This window comes from Tinamus guttatus, unplaced genomic scaffold (assembly GCF_059628265.1).
Source record: "Tinamus guttatus ecotype Peru unplaced genomic scaffold, ASM5962826v1 Tinamus_guttatus_pri_ptg000247l, whole genome shotgun sequence".
In the NCBI taxonomy this organism is placed as follows: domain Eukaryota; kingdom Metazoa; phylum Chordata; class Aves; order Tinamiformes; family Tinamidae; genus Tinamus; species Tinamus guttatus.
Window position 1 is genome coordinate 7,077,558 of NW_028288781.1, and position 19,094 is coordinate 7,096,651.

At 41.7% G+C, this 19,094-nt stretch overlaps 1 protein-coding gene across 8 annotated transcripts in view; it reads left to right on the forward strand.

Moving 5' to 3' along the window:
• Positions 1 to 19,094, forward strand: part of TRIM2 (tripartite motif containing 2) — a 90,373-nt gene that overhangs the window by 69,535 nt on the left and 1,744 nt on the right. For 7 of the 8 annotated variants that reach the window (XM_088526552.1, XM_088526554.1, XM_088526549.1 and 4 more), the window contains 5 exons: positions 5,291 to 5,394; positions 6,618 to 6,785; positions 13,264 to 13,444; positions 15,118 to 15,188; positions 18,161 to 18,301. In XM_088526552.1, the coding sequence (XP_088382678.1) occupies positions 5,291 to 5,394; positions 6,618 to 6,785; positions 13,264 to 13,444; positions 15,118 to 15,188; positions 18,161 to 18,301 (665 nt within the window). The remainder of the gene's footprint in view (positions 1 to 5,290; positions 5,395 to 6,617; positions 6,786 to 13,263; positions 13,445 to 15,117; positions 15,189 to 18,160; positions 18,302 to 19,094) is intronic. The other variant, XM_010217623.2, reaches the window with a different exon arrangement.

The window sequence follows — 19,094 nt, forward strand, 5'->3', positions numbered from 1 at the left end:
TTTTGTGCACAAGCAAATTGATCAGCTCCTGGCAAATTTGTGCTGGTATTAACATAGATGGCATTCATAGAGCACTAGTACAAATAAGTATTTTTGTTTGAGGGAAATTGTGCATTAAATCTTTTGCCAATTCTGGGATATTCATGGCTTTTAAGTGACATATGGTTCTATTCAGACGTTTTGAGGTCACGGTATTGCCTGTACATTCAAACATTCATGTAATTATTATTTACAAGAACAGAGTATTTCTTGCTTCGTTCTCTTTTTTTTTTCTCCTTTTAATAATTTATATTTCATCTGTGTGTGTGTGTGTGTGTGTGTTTTTAAGTAGGCATGATGTCTAGGAGAGTTTCCACACACGACAGAGCTGTTTTTATTTTCTTTGCTCCCCTAGTAAAGTATAAATCACTCATTACAAATACCCATCAATCCATTGTAACATGCATGTAGTCTGTTCAAAGGAAAACAGGGATGTGCATGTGATATCTAGAAAACAGCCATAGTTTCTGCTACCACTGCAGGTGTCGGAGAGCACTGAGGTGAGGGGGAGGCTCCTCTCCCCGCTCCTGCCTCTCGGGCCTCAGCGCTGCGCGGGCAGAGGTCACGGAGGCAGGGAGACGTTTGCAGCAACCACCCGCTTCCCCCTTCCCCAGTAAATCTACCCCACGTCCTTCGGATGAGGGGGAAGAGCTGTGGGTGGCCCTGGTTACGTGTGTGCCCTGCCCAGCTGGCAGGGACCCCGACCCCATGTTGTGCCCTAGCTCTATCATGCTGTGCCTTCTGCGTGGACCTGTTGTTATCTCTTCCAGCACTTTTCATGGCTGGGTTCTCTGACAGCATTTAGCAATAGTGGGGCCATTTCCCACTTCAGCTGTTTTTCCTCTTCATTTATCTAAGCTCAGCCTTGGCATCAGACCCAGCCAGATGGAGAGCTGGCTTTTTGTTAGAAAGTTCAATTTTCCGTTTCCTCAGATGCGCGTAGTTGTCTGTTCAGTTGTGTAACCAAGCAGCTTAAGTTTAGCTGGTGCACTTAATGTGTGTAATTCACTCTGATTTAAAGAAAAAAAAAAAAAGTGCCTTTAACAGTACCTTCTGTCAGCCTCCTTACAATGCAGATATCATCTTCTGGTTGCTTGTAACTGCTGAAAGCAAATAGGAGCCTTATTATGAATTTGTTCCACGTGAGAAGCCTGTGCACAAGGCCCACATAATAACAGTTCAATGCACCTGTACATAGCCACCTGCTGAAGAGACGGGGCCTCACGGAGGCGCGTGTTCCCGTGTCCAAGCAGGGCGAGCTTTGCTGAGGGTGCCCTAGGAGAGCTGCTGCCGCCGGGAGCGTGTCCGGCACCTTCCCTGGGTGTCTCTGTGCACCCAGCTGCGGGGGCAGACACTCGGCTGCCCGAGCAAGGCTTGGTGTTGGGCTGTGCAAGCTGCTAAGGACAGATGCTGCATAAAACAAATGAGTAAAAATCAGCGCCAGCTGCACTGCAAACAGCGCGTGGGAGTGGCGGCCGGGGTTCCTGCTGAATTATTCATTCCTTGTTAAAGGTTACAAACATTACGTGTGCCCTCATCCAACAGACCGATTGCTTTTAAAACAGATTCGCATGGTGGCTTGGATACAGTTACTGTGAAACAGTGAATAGGGACGCTTGTGTTTCATTTCTAAGTATAGTGGAGGAGGGGGCATCGGATTCTAGTAATATGTAAGGCTTGAATAAATGCGTTCTGGTACTCTGGTGGGGTGGGGGGGGGAAGAAGTGAAGACGGGAGAAAGGAAGAGATTTTCTTGATACTTGACTTTGCATTTCCATGCTGTTTATCCTTGTTTCTGTACCACATAGAGAACCACAAAAGCCCCGAAGAAGCATTTGAAGTGTTATGGGCAGGAAAGAACTGGTAGTTACACAATCACATTGTGGCTACCTCATCATCCTCATAAACCTGTAATCTTTCTGCAGGGCTTTTCAGGCCTTTGAATAGGTTCCCGTCTCGCTGGGGGCAGTGACATGGTTCTTCTTTGTGTCTTATGAAGCTGGTAAATCTCGGTGAGCAAGCAGGGAAGTTATGATTAGTAAAACTTGGAAAGCAAAAAGCCTTTCTTCCATTACCACGAGCACCAAAAGATGTGCATTATACAGCAGATTTGTCCAGATGCCCAGTACCTGTGGAGCAGACTTTGATCTCAGCTCCATGATGTGTTTTTTAATATCTCCTGTGATTTTAAAGACTTCTTGGATTTGTTTCTGTCAATCTGGACTTTACTGTGTAAGAATAAGGGATTAAAATTGTGAAGGAATCCTTGTGTTCTAGATTGTTTCTCTGTCTTGAGCTGCAAATGGATACTCTTCTCCTGAAATAATGTCTTCAAAGCAAAATAAATCAGTTTGTGCAGGACATGCTAAGTGATGCCAGGAAGAATTAAATAGGCCTAAAGCAAAATCGATTGTTTATTAAGCAAGCTGTGCACAAAGGTGCTATCAGAGCAGCCATTCCGCAGGTCACAGGTCTGCCTTCTGCTACCAATCCTCAGCCTGCTCTTTGGAAAATGCTGCTGTCCTCTCCCAGCCCGAGCAACTTGCTGCAGGAGGTGCAGCCGAAGGTCTCTGCTGCCCTGCATGTTTTCTGGGTGGCCGGGCTCAGAAGGAGGCAGGACTGGGCAGAGAAGGGCTCGCAAGGAGCAGGGTTCCTCTCCAAGCCCGCCTAGAACAAGCATTCCCAAGGCCGGCTCCAGCCCTAGTCCTGGGTGCGCGACACGCTGGGGCCCCCTGAGGCTTCAGCGCGGACGGTCGCTGCCCTGGAGCGGAGGGCCTGGAGCCGGTGGGCACAGACGGGTGGCTGTTGTGATGAAGCGGGTGCTGAGGACCGTCTCTCACACAGGGGCGTTCATGAGGCAGGAGTCCCTCTCCTCAGAGGCGGGAGCTGTCACGCTGTGGCGCTTCCCGCCTCTCCGGGCTGCTGGCGTGCGCTAATGCAAGCTCTCCTCTCACCAGCTGAGCTGCTGCCACTGCCTGTACTCAGGTTCACGCTTACCCTGACACAGCAAATTACCCAGAAAAGAAAGCTCAGAGTTAGTTGCTGTCCTCTTGCGCCTAAGCCTGGAAATAAGTTGTTTCACTAAACTCAGCTTTCTTGAGAAAAATTTGTCCCACTGCGGAGGGGACTGTGTGCACCTCATGGCGACTGTCAAGGGTTAAATAGCTGCAAAGTATTATGTGCAAGGTCATTGCATGGAGCTGGATTTCATCCATAAATTGTACTAGTAAATTACTGTTTGTAACATGTATTGGGAAATGTGACTATGGTATTCCCAGATAATGTCTTCTATTTTTTCTTTGATACATGTTTACAAGGTCCCACTGAAGAACATTCTGAGTAACACTTTATATAGAGCTCTCTTATCTTTAGTAATGAAATTCCTCGACTTTAAAGGACATTTTTCTGAAGGGAAGGAGCGTATGTTATAGAATGTTTGTGCTAGTTGATTCCAGATGCTCCCACTTGCGCCTCCTCTCTTCTAACAAATGTTTCCCTTTTCTCTCAGTAGTAGGGAGAAAACTTCTCACTTTTCATCCATTCTCTTTGGCTGAAAGGAGAAAAGGCGACCTATCATTAACATATGGTGGGAAAAAATAGTGCATCCCTCAGGCACTGCTCAGTAAAGAATAAACAAAAATGGCTCAAGTGTGGGTAACGTAATTGGTGTATAGCTCACTATCCCCTGAACATTTTCTTTCCCCTTGCAATGCAAGAAATGAAATGTATGTGCCTTGCTGGGCAGATGTAAACCCGCATGGCTTAGAAGAACAAGCCCCGAAACAACGGGACATATTCTCAGCACCAAGGGCAGAGGAATTAATGTTACTTGCTCCCCAGGAAACATGCATCCCACATCCTTCAGCACAGCAGAAGGGATGGTTGCTGAGAGCATGCCGTCCCTAAGGAAAGCTAAGGGCAAATTAGAACTAATACAAGTCTTTTATCAGGGATTGCAGTAGAGCGCCATTCATCGTTAAGTTCCAAGATATTTTGGAGAGACTAAAATGAAATACAAGCTTAACAATTAAAACTATGTATTGAAAACAATTAATTTCTGATAGGCAGCCAGTGACTCTTGTAAAAGTACTTTACCAGGAAAAATAGCATTCCATTCAAGGCTCAGAATTAGCAGTTTATGGAGCTGTTTTTTTTTTTTTTTCAAAGAAGTTCATGCATTATGAAGCACTTTGTTGGTCCAAGATCATAACTCTATACTCGTCTGAGGACCCCTCTGAGAAACCCTCAGGCTTCTTTACAAGCCTTTGATACTGTCCCTGTGTTCCAGGTGTAGCTTGGACCTGCCACTTAGGACTGACCTTTTAAAAACATGAGTTTGCTTTGAAACTCTTCAAAACAAACATCTAAGTACTCAGGTACCTAAAATCAATGGAAGTTTTTGAGAAAACGGATATTTTACAGTTTCTTGTCCCCTTAAACCAACCGGGTGATACCTGCATGGGAACTTGCAGTTTTATGATTCCCTATTGCATTGTCCTGGGTAAAACTGGGACCTCTTTACTTATCTTTTTACTCTTTTATAAAAACTATTAAAGCTCTTTGTCATATATATACTGCAGAAATGATCAGTCCTCAGATGTTGGCCTTCACTGGTCCATACATCCCAGTCATTCAAAACCAGGTCTTCCTCACAATTCCCTGTCTAAGGGAGGTTTTACAGCCTGGAAATGAGAACTTTGTATAAGCATATGGCAAAATTCCCTGTCTTGAAAACGCCCCACCCAGAAGAGTCACTCATTGTTTTGTCTCAGCTTTGTACCTTCACTGATAAGTTTAGTTAGTAGTGCTACACACTTGTCATCCATCCAGGTTCTTACTCTCTATTTGTACGGTCCACCACGCCTTTCATTGCCTTCTCATACTATTAATTAAAACCCTATATTTTTTTAAAAAATCCATCACATATGAAAAAACACCTCACCTCTTACCCTAGTAAGAAGCAAACTGTGCAGACAATTGAATTTCTGAAGGCCAAAGAGGTAATTGCTTTGATGCAGCTTTGATGATCTGTTACACCAAAGAGCCTTCTCGTATTTGGATGGATCTGTTTGTGACCTGTGACTAAGATGGTACTTTCAAGACATGAGCGTGATTAAAAAAAAAAAAAAAAAAACTTCATAGTAGTAATATGGGGATTAAGGATGGAATGCATGCATATATTTGCCTTTAAGTTCTAACTAACTGATTAGCCCTGTCTAACCTGATTTGTGTGCTTTGTGTCCAACTTTAGGTACCAAAGGGAGAAACAAAGGGGAGTTTACAAATCTTCAGGGTGTAGCTGCATCTACAAATGGAAAAATATTAATAGCAGACAGTAACAACCAGTGTGTGCAGGTAGGAGGATATGCCACCTTCTGCATTACTGTTCCTCACCCCACCTTCTCCTCCTCCTTTGTGCTTCAGGAAAGACAAGTGCATTGTGAGCATATGTGGAACATACAGAGGAAGCCCAACCTGTTCATTCTGTATTATCGTTCCATCTTCTTGACCTACAGCTCAGATCTACAGCACAAAGGGAAATCAGAGTTATTTCCCTTTCTTACTATGTTTGGCAGTGACTGAAGAAAACAAACATGCCATAATCTGGAAAAATGCCGTTTTGTAGATGTCACTTTACATTGTAAACTTATCACTTGTATACTTTCTGTGTTTCAAAACAAATCTAGAACTCAGTGCTGCAAGTATAATTTCCTAAGGAAATACACAAAAGAACATGTAGATGTCATTTTCAAGTGACTTTTACTCTACTAAATTAACTCTTCTGTTTGATGTGGTAGCATCTCTGACATTCATGATTTCTTGGCTTCTGTAACATGAAAATCAATCTGCCATGTATTTTTTTTTACCCTTAACAATTTGTCATCACTATTCAGGCTGTCCATGTGGTAGCAGTGAACAAGACAGCAGAATGAGGCTTGTTCTTCAGTATGTTGGAGCTGGAGAGCCACATGCAGTAAAAACTTGTTTTCAGACCTTTTAAAAGTGACAGAGTTGAGTATGCATTAGTTTCCTTGCATACTGTAATGTGGTACTTCGGTGCCTGATTAAATGACTGGGAGACACAAACGGTGGCCTAGATTTTGAGAGTGACTAAAGCATTTCTCAAGAAATGGCTTAGTATTTATCTAAAATCAAATAATTAGTTACTACAAATCTCATCTAGGTTCTACTCCCATCTTTTCCATAGAGTTCATGTGTGACCTTGGCCAAATCACTCTGTGCCTCAGTTTGCTCGTTTTTAATACAGAAATAGTAGCACTTCCAACTCCCCAAAGGGGACTTTGTGAAGTTTAATTCACTAGTGTTTGTAAAGTTCATTGAAAAAAAGCTCTTTGTAAGTGAAAAAAGAACTTCTTTATTATGAAGTTAGGGTCCAAGTGGAGATTTATTCTTAAATTAGACATATCACATTCAAATATGGATGGTATAAAAGCACTTCATGTTCCCATCTCTCTTTCTGAGGGTGTTCATTTGTTGCTTGCTAACATATAAGCTCCAAGAAATAGATGATGTTGTTATGAATACTTAGTTTTAAAATAAAGTGTTTTGTATTACAGATATTTTCCAATGATGGCCAGTTCAAGAGCCGTTTTGGCATACGAGGAAGGTCTCCTGGCCAGCTGCAGCGGCCAACAGGAGTGGCTGTGCATCCCAGTGGTGACATCATCATTGCAGATTACGATAACAAATGGGTCAGCATATTTTCATCAGATGGAAAATTTAAGGTAGGATTTACCACATGAACTCTCTCGAGCCTTCTCCGTCTTACAGTGGAATGTATATTCATGGATTTTTTTATTAATTTTTTTTTCAAGAAACTACATAGATGAGTTGTAACTGAGCAGATTCCATTGTTGTGATGTGGAAACCCATAACATAGCCATATTATATAATAAATAGAAAGAGATCATAGCTGTGATGCCAGCAATATATCGGATAGTGGTATATTCCATTCTGCAGTTCTGCACATCAAGTACTTGGATCCTTTTCTTGCATCTTACAGTTGGAGGTAGCTGATGTAGTGGAGTCTAGTTGGACTAGCTCAACAATCTTCATGTTAGTAGCACTCTGTTTATATAGAAATGCATGTATATATTTGTGTATATGTACATATGTACACAGACAGGCTAAAGGCTCTTTAGTGACATATGGAGGAGAAACATAAGGTAGCAGACTGATGACTTCCTCTATTTACTTCATATATGTCAGCAAATCAAGTGTATAAGTTACATATGATCGCGTTTGTACTAAGAGCAACGAGAGGCAGGAGCTCTAAGCTCCTAAGAGCTAGGAGATGGTTCCAGTGCTACAGAAGAGATAGGAAATGTTTTATGCTGGGTGACAGGCAGTGGGAAAACTGAAAGCCATGAAATACTGCTTGAGGTTAGTTGCTGTTGAGATACCTGTTGGGAAGTTGCTGCTATAGTTGCTTAGTTCCAGGGTCCAACATTGGAGAGGAATTGTCTCTTTGCCATTTTCTGGCAGCCTAATGGCAAAAGACCTGCTCCTTTGGTTATTAATTACCAAGAAATGGCCTTCCCTTGATTATTGTTGGCAAGATGATGAAGGCTATAGCAAATAGGCAGCTTTGCTTACACAGTCCCTGCTGACCCCTCTCTGTGAAATGGACACTAGAGTAGTATCCAGACCCTATGTACACTTGAAGCTGTGTGCAATGTAACTGCTAAATACATCTATATAAATTTCGTGCACTTGCAAAGGCCACATGATTTTCCTTGTAAAGCAGTTTTTAAAATGTACAGCTATGCAGGAGAACCTTGTTCTTGGCTGAAGTTTTTGAATGATATGAAGACATAAGCAAAACCAAAAACAAACCAAGGTGTAATTAAGAACCCCAAAACTCTGAGTAACCTAAGATCTAGCATAAGATCTAAGCCTAGCATAAGATCTTTAACCATGAAGATCTTAATTTGAACGGGCTTGATTTGGACGTGGAGGATGGAGAGCTAGTTTTCCTTCCTTTTCCAGACTGAATGTAAATCCAGCATTTTGGATGGTGTCAACTCTGGAGAAAAAATATGGCTTTAGAGGAGCCAGGACCTTGTGTGTCTTGCTATCAGGAAGACAAGCATTGAAAATAAAAATAATAAAGTAGTTCCTCTGGTTAGGGCCTAGCTTTGTTTTAGTCAGTGTTTTTGTTGGACTATCACAACTATGTAAAGTTGGCAAATGTGTGTGTAGTTAATTTAAGTCAATAAATCACATTTTATAGCTCTTAGGACTACACTTATTAAAGGGGAGATGAAACATTACTTTTATTTAAAATACAATTTTTAGATTTAAATGCAACCATATATTTAAAAGAGAAATTATAAGAAATTCGTAGAAATATTTTATATATGGAGAACAGGCATAATCATAGGTTGAAGCACAGGAGAGGAATTCAACAGATCTGTGTCTGTGGGAATTTGGGCAAAGCCATGTAATTTCTGTCTGCTGGCAATAGCAATTCTCACAGGGGCTTTGTCAGGTTATACTGGGCAGTGTGCACAAAGATGCACAGGGAGATAAATAAAGGGTCACTTATTTTTGTCTTCAAAGGACTGGGGCTGCAAGATGTTGGTCATCGTCTGCTGACTGGTAACTCAGCGCTATGAGGGCTCTGCCTTGAACTTAATCCAGCTATTTTCGTTGTTGTCCTCCTCATTCTTACTCTTACTTTCCCCTTGCAGCATTTTAATAGTCATCTGAGCCAGAAGCAAATTTCCCCTGGAGCCAGTCCCAAGAATCTGTCTGTTCCCAGAACTTGGCTGGTGCACCCCAGCAGGCTCCCGTGCCAGGCAGAAAAGTGTCACCTTCCTCGGCCTCTGGCAGGAGCGGAGACAGAACAGGGTTTTCTCAAGGCTGTAAAACTTGCATAATGTAGAGCTTGACAAACCTTAATCTAAGGTTAGACCAAAGCATGAGTCTCTGCAAATGAAAGGTTGCATTGTGCCGAGAACAGCAACGCGTCAGACAGGGTCTTGGGAATTGGGGTTTCTGATTCTGGCTAAGCCACACGTCTCATGGGTGACTATTGATGTGCCACCATCTGTAAAAGGCAGATAAAGGCAGTGCTGGTTTCATCTGGAAATTACTTGGAAACTGCTTAACAGACTCATTAGAGAAGAGGTATCAGGAGGCTAAAGAGAGGAGGAGGCAGCTGGGGCAGTGAGAGCGAGATGTGCTGAAGGGTGGCTGGCGTGGGGCAGCACAGGGACCCTGCCTCGTCTCCGGAGGGAACCGTTTCCTTTCTAGGCTTGAAGGATCGCTTCTAAGACAGACTGTTATCGGCCAACCAGAGCTGTAAGTCAAGTTAAGACATCAGGTTGAGATGGTGGGAAAAGATGGAAGGAAATATTTTATTTGGCAGACTGTGATGTTGTGTCTTGTTTAAGGAATTAAGGCAGGAGCCGCCTGAAGCTGGTTGCATGTTTAGATAGAGATAGTTCTGGGGAATGTTATGACTGGCCCCAGCTGAATTGAGATAGTCACATGGATGGTAAATCCATTTGTTGCTTGATGTTGCAATATGCTACAAAGCTGCATCTTCATGTTAGAGAGATTGTCAAAAAGGTGTGTTTAAAGTCTGTAAACTAATTCCTGACAATCGTTGAATCTGACAGTAACAAGATCAGTAAATCTAAACTTTGAGCCCTAACAAACCTACCACTGTAAGGAAAAGAAAAAAAAAAGCCTTTAAATTTTGTATATATGCTACCTGTTTTTTGCACCTCTGGGAATATCCTACAGTGCAATATTTTCTACCCTAATAGGGTGACTTTGTAAACACATTCTTGAAAACAAGCTTAAATTCATAGGAGACTATAAAATCAGGGGCATAATGTCCTTAACTGAATTCATTTAAGCACATTATTTGTACTAAGCATTTAGGTGATTCATTATACTTTATTCATTTCTAATGGCAGAAAAGTCTGAGAATGCTTCCATTCATATACTTAACAGGAGTGACTGGATTTCATAATGTTCTGTCCTAAATAATCAAACTTGTAATTCTAAGAAACCTTCTGAAAAAAAAAAATACACAAAGCAAGTGTTCACCCATACCCCTGATGTGTCATCAGCACATCTAAACTGCAAATAGAGATTTTTAGTAACAAGCACTGCAAGCTGGGCATATTTTATTGCCGCCTTAAAATTGCATTTTAAATCCTGGCCCAGGAATAGTGATTTTTATTACACTTCTGAGCACTGGGTGCCTGTTAGTGTAGTACATGATTTATTCATGATTTTTTTCATATGTATTTATATGGGCAGGAAGACGCTGTACTCATGAGTCTGAGTCATTTTTCCATAGGAATCTTGGAAAGATGGTAAGGACGTGGTGCAATGCACAAGCAGACAGACACACTGGCATCCCAGAGGAAAGAAGGCAACATGATTTAATAACCCCAAAGGAAATAAATGTACTGATTTGCATTTGGTTTATGGTTTTCCTGCTTCGCTCTTGTGCAAACCTGAATGCATTTTTGTGGGTCTGCTCATATCTTTCCACTGGTGAACAGAAAGTCATTTTTGATAATTTCCTCAAGGGTATTTTGGTGATTTTTGCCTAAACGTTTAGCTATTTGTAGAGTGTGAGTATATATATATGTACACATACCTGAACATAGGCAGACACATGATCTTTGCGTGCTGGCTAAGTACAGTCTCGCCGCTGCAAGATTTACTCCCTGCAGTTTTCTTTACTTGAGACTGAAAGAAGGTGGGCAGGAGAGCTGGCAGCTGAAGGCCCCAGGGCCCCAGGCAGCCCAGAACCGATGGCTCCTGGTCTGTGCCTGCAGCTCCAGCAAGGAGGGTGCCCCGGGAAATAGGAGCCTGCCATTAACTTGGGGTAGTTGAGCTGCTTGGATGGTTGCTTTGAAATGTTCTGAGGTTTGAGAGGAATGAGGTAATGGATCTTCTCCATGCCCTGTAACCTCTTCTAGCTTGAGGTAGTTAGTCATGGACTAACGTGTATCTTAATATCTATTTTGTTTAAATTCAGATTTGGAATAAGAAACCATATTCTCCACTAAAGGGATGGATCCTATTGGTTGGTTGGTCTCTCACAAACTACTATAGGATTGGGAAGCTTTATGATCCATTACTTCAACATGGACAGATTTCTGGGCTGGCTGTCTGGAGATGTAAGCAGGCTGGCAGAACACCAGGTATTTCGACCAGATATTTCAACCAGTTTTAACTGCTCAAAATCTGCCTGCCATGAAGGGAAAAAAAGATAAGTTGGCACAGTCCAAAAGCCAAACAATTTGTTGCTATTCTTACAACCCGTTCTTGGCTGAAAGGTCAAAAGCCAACTGATTTTATGCAGTTAAACCTGTTTCTAGAGCCTCTGGTTGAAAATAAAGCAAATTAGTGCAAAATGTGAGTAAGTTTGGGAATTGATCCTAACGTCTTGCGGAGGGATGCCTGGATAGCTCACGGTTCTGCAACGGCTTTGCCCCAGGCTTTGCCTGCCCTGAGCGGGGTGGGATTTGGTGGCTGTTGCTCTTAGATCCCCTTACCCTCATGCTGCTTTTTGTGAAGCAATCAAAGCGCATAACCAGGCAAGTGATGGCCACTGGTGCACTTCTGCAAGGAGCGTTGTTGACTGTAGCTGCTGTTTGCAGATCCAGTGCTCAGAAAGAGTCATCTAATGCCCACTATGTCCATTCTAGCTGCAGCTCTTTAACCAGGAGTTATCTGCAGATTGGGAAAAAAGTCTGCTCACTACTCCCGTTCAGTTATACCATACTCGTCGCAGCAATGATCACAAGACTTCCAATAACGTATTGGTTACAGTGGCTGAGATCAATCACAAGCTCATCTTCCTACCGAGCTCTCACTGCTCTCATCCGCAACGGCCTGAGGTGCAATTTGGAGTATTGCCCACAGCCCCTCGTCCTGCAGAGTGAACTGCCATTGGTGATTAGAATAGAAAGCAGGTGTGAGCCAAACTCAAAACACAAGATTTTGCTGAACAGTTGCATCTCGGTGCAGAAAAGAAAAATAGCTAAGAAGGGAAAAAGGAGAGGAAGGCTAAAATGTAACCTAGTCGTCCATCTCCAGCCAGTCTGTCATAACATGCACACTCATACACACATGCTAATTAATCATCTGTGTAAATACACTGATTCACATATAGCCTGTTTATATAAGTTATACAGTCATTTATACATGCAGAATAGGCTAAGTAGCTTATTCTGGTGTCTGTGCATTACGCTTCTAACATTTTCTGATTTATTTTTGATTTACCTTTCCAAATAACTCACTGCATGTGATATCCACCTCATTTTCTCTGAAGGCTTTTCCATTGCTACAGTATTATTTACCTTTTTGTTGCTGATTATACTGGCATATGGTTTTGGAGGTCACAAGACCTATTTACAATGATGCAAACATTTTTATTACATGTAAGACTGAAGCAAACCTTGTCTTTTTAGTGTTTCAAAGATTGCTTTATTTGCAGCACGGCAGCACAGCCCTATCTGCTGCACAGGTTTCAACCTTCGCCTCAGATGTCTAGGCAATATGTGAGGCTGTCTCAGATGGGTCTGGCAGAGGATGCTGAGGTTAACTCGGGCATTGGCTCTGCTCAGATTCCTTCCCAGAGTGCCGAGGAGCTGTGTGGTGCCTTGTTTGTCCAAGGAAGGCTGCAGAACAGAGGGTTGCGCACATCCCTCCTTGCTTTGGTGTGTGGAGAGGCAGCTCTGACTTCTGTCATGTAGCAGGCAGCAGTAAAGGGTTTGCTTCCCCAGCCACCACCAAGTTGTGGCTGCACTCAGGAATGGTATCCAGAGGTCCTCGGGGTCTGTTTTCCCCCCTGGTACCTCCAGCCTGTCCTCTCCTGTAGGCAATACACCGTTTTTGATTGTTGTTGACACATAAACTTTATAAAGCACACAGTTCTGGTGGTTGTGTTATTCCTAAATTTTATATTTGGATTCTTTGGTTGCCGAGGTGGTAGATTTTCTGCTCTGCCAATGGACTTAGAGAAAGTGTTCGTTCTTTTTAGATGAAGGAAAAAATGACAAAGTGTGCAAAAAGCTGATAAAAGCAGTGACTTCCTCTGGCAAACTTCTGATCACATAATTTCACTCCATCCCACAGTGTTCCCATATTGCAGCAGATGTCTGAACTGTACAAACTTACTGCTTATTGTGCCAACACTTCTTCCTGTTTTGTGCTTTTCCCTTTTAGGCCAAAATTGGGTCTGGAAAACTCATGGGTCCTAAAGGTGTTTCTGTGGATCGTAATGGTCACATCATAGTAGTGGACAATAAAGCATGCTGTGTGTTCATCTTCCAGCCAAATGGGAAAATAGTTACCAGGTTTGGGAGCCGAGGAAACGGTGACAAGCAGTTTGCAGGTACACTGGATGGTAATATGTAAATCCCCTTTTCTTGCCTCTTCTGCTCGCATTTGCACGATGTTTGAGCACGTTGAAGATGCTTTATCTGACACGCTCTTCTCCTGGAGGCAGGAAAGGTTTATTACATGTACAGCTATTCACCATTTATTTAACCAGTCAAGAAGACTGAAACGTCTGTTCTTCAAACGTAGCAGTAACCAGTCTTTTTTTCTACCTCTCTGTGCTTGGAAGCATTTCAGATTAACGACCTTTTGATCTTAAATAGCGTTTTATAAATGGTTTGTAATCTATACATCATCTGTAAATGATAATAAACTCCAACACAATGCTTGTGTTTCCAATGATCATATACACAGTAAGCAATGCCCTAAGTAGCATCTTCATATTCAAAAATATGCATAATATGATAGTGTTAAGACAATATCAGAAAGACAGAGTTATGCATATAGAAAATGCCAGTTCGGGGAAATTGCCACCTGTGTATTTAACTGACTGCTTGCCCATGGTGTCATTCAATAAGAACAAGTAATTAGGTATTTTAGATAATTAGGTAATTCAGTAATTAGACAACAACTGGCATGTATTTTGTTCTTTCAGGATTGGAAATGAAGTTGCCAAATTAGCTATGCACATCACTTGGCAGGTGTTTGGTCACTTTGATTAAGTCGGTATAAACTAGTCTGATGCTTTGATAGCACCAAGAAGAATTAGCTTTAATTGTATACTGCTTGAATCTTGTTTGAGGTCTCTTGCAATGTGTTATGACACAAGTATGACTTTTATCAGAACTTTGGCTCTAACACAGCTAAATGTCAGCAAAATTTTCTGTGTATGCCCAGTTTCCTTGACCTTAAAATTTATAATACCTCATGAAAACATGTTTGCTCTGTAATAGTAGATTTGAGAAAAGTATCATATCTTCTTGGTGACAGACTGCATGAAGCAGGTGAATTGTCATTACATGAAGATTTGAGTGCAAAGATTTTCACCCTTTTTGTATCTTATATTGTACTGTGAAAACTGCAGTCTGATTCGTTCTGATTTTAGTAAGCCAAAATAGTGACATGTATATTTACTCAGGTTCCTGCCTGTTTTCAGGTTATACAACCTGTTTTTACTCAGCTTGTATGCATAGTTCAATATAAAAAGCAAAACAATTTTTTTTCCTAACAATATTCATAAATGTTTTTTAGACTCTTAGCAACTGCCTTAATTTCTCCTACGTAACTTTACTGTTTGTTCTAAAATTTGCTTGCTGAAATGCTTGTGAGAAGTAAATATACAAAGCATAGATGTTTACATTTAAAACTTTACATGAATATTTTTGAAAACTCTTTTCAATAGGTGTACAAACGTATCCCTAAGCACTGCCTGTTTTGTCTTGTTAATGAGCAGATACATATTTACATGGTCATCTGTATATGAGAGAGGAAGGACTGAACAATGCTGATTGATAACACTGCTGAATGGTTGAAAACAAAATGATCCATGTTTTCAAAAAGACATGCTGACCTTTTTAAACATGGAATAGAAAGTACTTTGAATTTAAAATTGACATTCCCAATTTTATTGATCAGAAATCAAACATAATCTTCTGGCGGACTGAATAATTTTTATATGTAAGCAAAGCTTTTGACCTAATAGTATAATTTTTATTCTTTTATTCTTCTTCTGCCTTGCAGGTCCTCATTTTGCAGCTGTAAACAGCAACAATGAAATTATTGTTACAGATTTTCATAACCATTCTGTCAAGGTACTGTCATTTAATGCCTATTTGGAAAATTTTTATTTTACCATGTTTCTTCCCTGGAAAAAAAAAAGAGGCTGTTAAGAAAAATGGAGAAGTAATGTTGTATAGATATGAGGCCTGATATGAAAGAAGGTTTCACATATGAGGACTCTGTGTTCAGAGACGTTTGCCTGCAGCACATTGCTCGATGGAGATATTGTTAGGTCCGGTTTTCGAATTGACAGAGAAAGAGGCAAACACCTTCAATATGTTATGCTTTTAATGATAGGAGAAAGATAATAAGTATTACCAGCTAGCTGGGGTCCGGGCTTTCCCATGCAGGGGTCACACCACGGACCCCGACCACTTCGATCATCCCTCTTTTATACTGTTCTTACCCCAAAAATGTTCCCCCTCCCGTTTTCCTGTTCTGCTTTCATGTCAATGTTATCTATATTTTATTGCTGACTGGGGCCTCTGGATAAGCAACCCCTCCATGGAGATCATCCTGACTTGCCATATATCAGGAGTCCTTGTAGATAGGCAACCCCTTCATGCAGAACGTCCTGACCTGCCATTTATCAGGAGTCCTTGCAGATAGGTAACCCCTCCATGCAGAGCCACCTGTCTTGCCAATTATCAAGAGTCCTTGCACCTCGAGACTAAGTATTGACTAGCTTATTAGTACACTCTACATTAACTATTTCATCCCTACAATATAACTAGTTGTCTTTGGTGTCACTGTGATGTTCTGTAGTTCAATTGCTTAAACATAAGTTGTAGCTGAGACCAACAATATCCACTTACTTGCTATGAACCCTCTGCTAACCCTGTTATTTACCATATGCTCTTCCTTATTTTAAGAAAGTCTGATACCCGTTTTAGATTTTTTCAGTAAAACCTTCCCATACTTCTAGTTGAATACAAGTGTAACAAAGGGAAGTTAGTTGCATCTTTGTAGGTTTTAAGATTACTGGATCTATTTATGACCCGATAGTCCTAACCCCCGTGTAACACAGACTATCAGTTTTCACTCAGTGAGCCTTGCACCGAGTGGAACTGGCCAATAGTCCTTACACGTACCGAAAGTCCAGACTCAAAGCATGTTAAACAGTCCTGGTCGGATACACCAGTCTGCTTGTGCTAGCTGTTAAAGTGTCACGTTGCTGGTACGTGTGTGTTAAGGAGCTACAGGCCACGCGTAAGAAGTTCTCCACCTGCGCGCGGTTGCTCTCGGCAGCCCCAGCTCCCTCCCGGTGCCCTGCGACGCTGGGCTCGGCGCAGCTCGGCTGCCGCCAGCTGCTCGCGCCGCTGCTGGAACCCCCCTTTCCTCACTGCAGAGAAGGGTGCAGCCCAGCAGTTCAGCAGCGTTCGTAACTGAAACGTTAACTGTCGTACGTGGCCTATGGGATCCCAGCCTCCATACTGCTGATTGTTATGTACCTGAATACAGTATTGCATCTTTAGTGGTGTTGACTCATATCGCTTTTGAATAGTGACCTCGCCTATGTATGCTTTGGAATTGGAGAGGAAGTAGCAGTTCATGCGGTCTGGATTACAACAAAGAAACGGAGACTGCTGCAGAGCCCTAACGCAGCGTGTTTGTGTGGCGTAGCAGCAGGAGGCCCCCGAATCCATAAATTACCCCTTCACCAACAGGGCTTCCTGCGCTAACAAGAACGCCTGGGGAGAGTTTGTAATGAGGGCAACCTGCAATGAACAAAAGCAAGTGAAGAGATGCAAGAAGTGTGGCATCTTAGTAAATTTAAAATGACTCCATCCCTAATGAGAACAGAGCGTTCCCATCTGTCTCTCGTCTGACTCAGTGGGATAAAAATGTTATTTGTTCTAATTTGGTTCTAACTGGACAAGATTCTTATTTTTTTTTAGTGTTCTCTAGTACAAGTCCAGCTAATTGTGAATGTTTTAGAGAGTTATTTTCACATTCAATGAGGCAAATTATCTCTTTCTAGATAGTAGGGGACAAAAGCAGAGAGTAAGTTTGGGGCCCTCAGATTGCTGTGATGGCTTCCAAAACCTCTTATGCCTTAAATGAAACATCATCATTTGGCAAAAGTATCCTCTCTGCCCTTTCAACCTTCAAGCATATGCATCCTTTGCACATCCTCTATGGAAAATCAATGCAGGCCTCTCCCTTGTTCTCTCAGTGACCGTCCACATGGACCAACCCATGAAGAGAGTGATGCATCTTTTTATTTTTTTATCACTTGACCTCTTTCCTCATTTTTTCATCATTTGAGGCACCAGCATCATTTCCCCCCTCCCAAATAACTTTGTCTACTTGGGTGTTCCAGAAGAGGCTGGTTTCCGCACATCTTCTGCCTTCCGAGCACTTCAGTGAGCGCTGGGCACTTCTCAGGTCCTGGCATTTTCTTGGGCAGGCCACAGTCATTCCCCAGGAATGCCCATGGACCCTGTAGAATAGCTGAACCTGAGTCCAAGATGGACCGAAGTGATGGAGATAGTCACGATGTGTTGTAAATGGTCTGTCCTCTATGTCACTTGGCCCCACTGGTGCCTCAAGATTGCTAACAGAATATTCCTTGATTGATTCCATTTTCTATTGTCTGAACTTGCCATCCACCATCACAGCAAATGCAGCTGCTCAGCAGCCCACAGAGTACAGAATGCTGAATTCCTTACCATTTTCTTGTCTGATGTCATCTCTTCTTCATAACTCAAAATTTCCTAGAGATTTCAAGTGCTCGAAATTACAAACTATTTGGAAATGTGGATATAAGTGACTTGCTCCAACCTTACTTGTTTTTGTTTGCAATGTAAATATATCACTCTGTTAAACACTCCTAAAACGAGAGAACACGAGAACTATAAATACTCACCCTTACAAGGAGCTTTGTCAGTGAGGTTGTTCCTGGGCACTCTCAATTCCCAATTGTGTTAACAGGCCAAGTAGTAGTTGATGATTAGGAATATTTGACATAATGCTATATTCACTTTTTTTTAAATCCATACAGGTATTTAACCAGGAGGGAGAATTCATACTAAAGTTTGGATCAAATGGAGAAGGAAATGGACAATTTAATGCACCAACTGGAGTAGCTGTAGATTCTAATGGAAATATTATTGTAGCAGATTGGGGAAACAGCAGGATACAGGTAGACATTTGTATTTTTCGAAGGTGCTTGATCAGGAAACATAAAACATTGATAACCATTTTTTCTAAGAAGCAAGATAGCAGCAGCAGAAGCAATTTTTTTTTCATTTTTTTCTGTCTGCCTGCTGCTCTGTCTGCTTTTAGAAGAGGTGGTGTCACACTGTGGTGACTCCATGTGACTGCTAACAAGTCTGATAGTTACTGTCACTGAGGCCTTTGACTCCAAACATTTCCCCAGAAGCTATTAGGACTTAGGAGACTTATAAACCACACTGTGACAATAGTAATTTATAATCACCATAACAAAGATTGGAGGCATAAAAAGCCAATGATCTGTTCAGACCCTGAGGCAAATGCAGCAGATTTTTACCATATTAAATGCTGAGAAAATATTCTGCTTTCATGTAGAGTTGAGTCTTTTCATCTTTCAAGTGCTAATCTGTAAGTCCTTCCTCACTTGCCAAAGAATATCTAATAAACAAATTACCTTATATATTAGTTCACTGAATATGGAAAGGAGTGAGCTGATGAGTTTTCTCATGGCCCATTGTCAACAGTCTAAACAAATCCTGTTTTTCTCTATGTGGGAACCCAGGAGAGTCATGCTAGCCACAACAGTAGTGTTTGTTAGGAAAATGAGGTGTTGACTGAGCTGATTGAGTTTGATTTCTCGTAGTTGGCTATTTTTAGAGCAAGGAAGAACTGATATGCTTTTTTTATTACTATTTTATTGTATGCTTAATTCTTGAAAAAGGTTGTGGTTGCCCTAAATAAGTTATTTTTAATATGAAAAT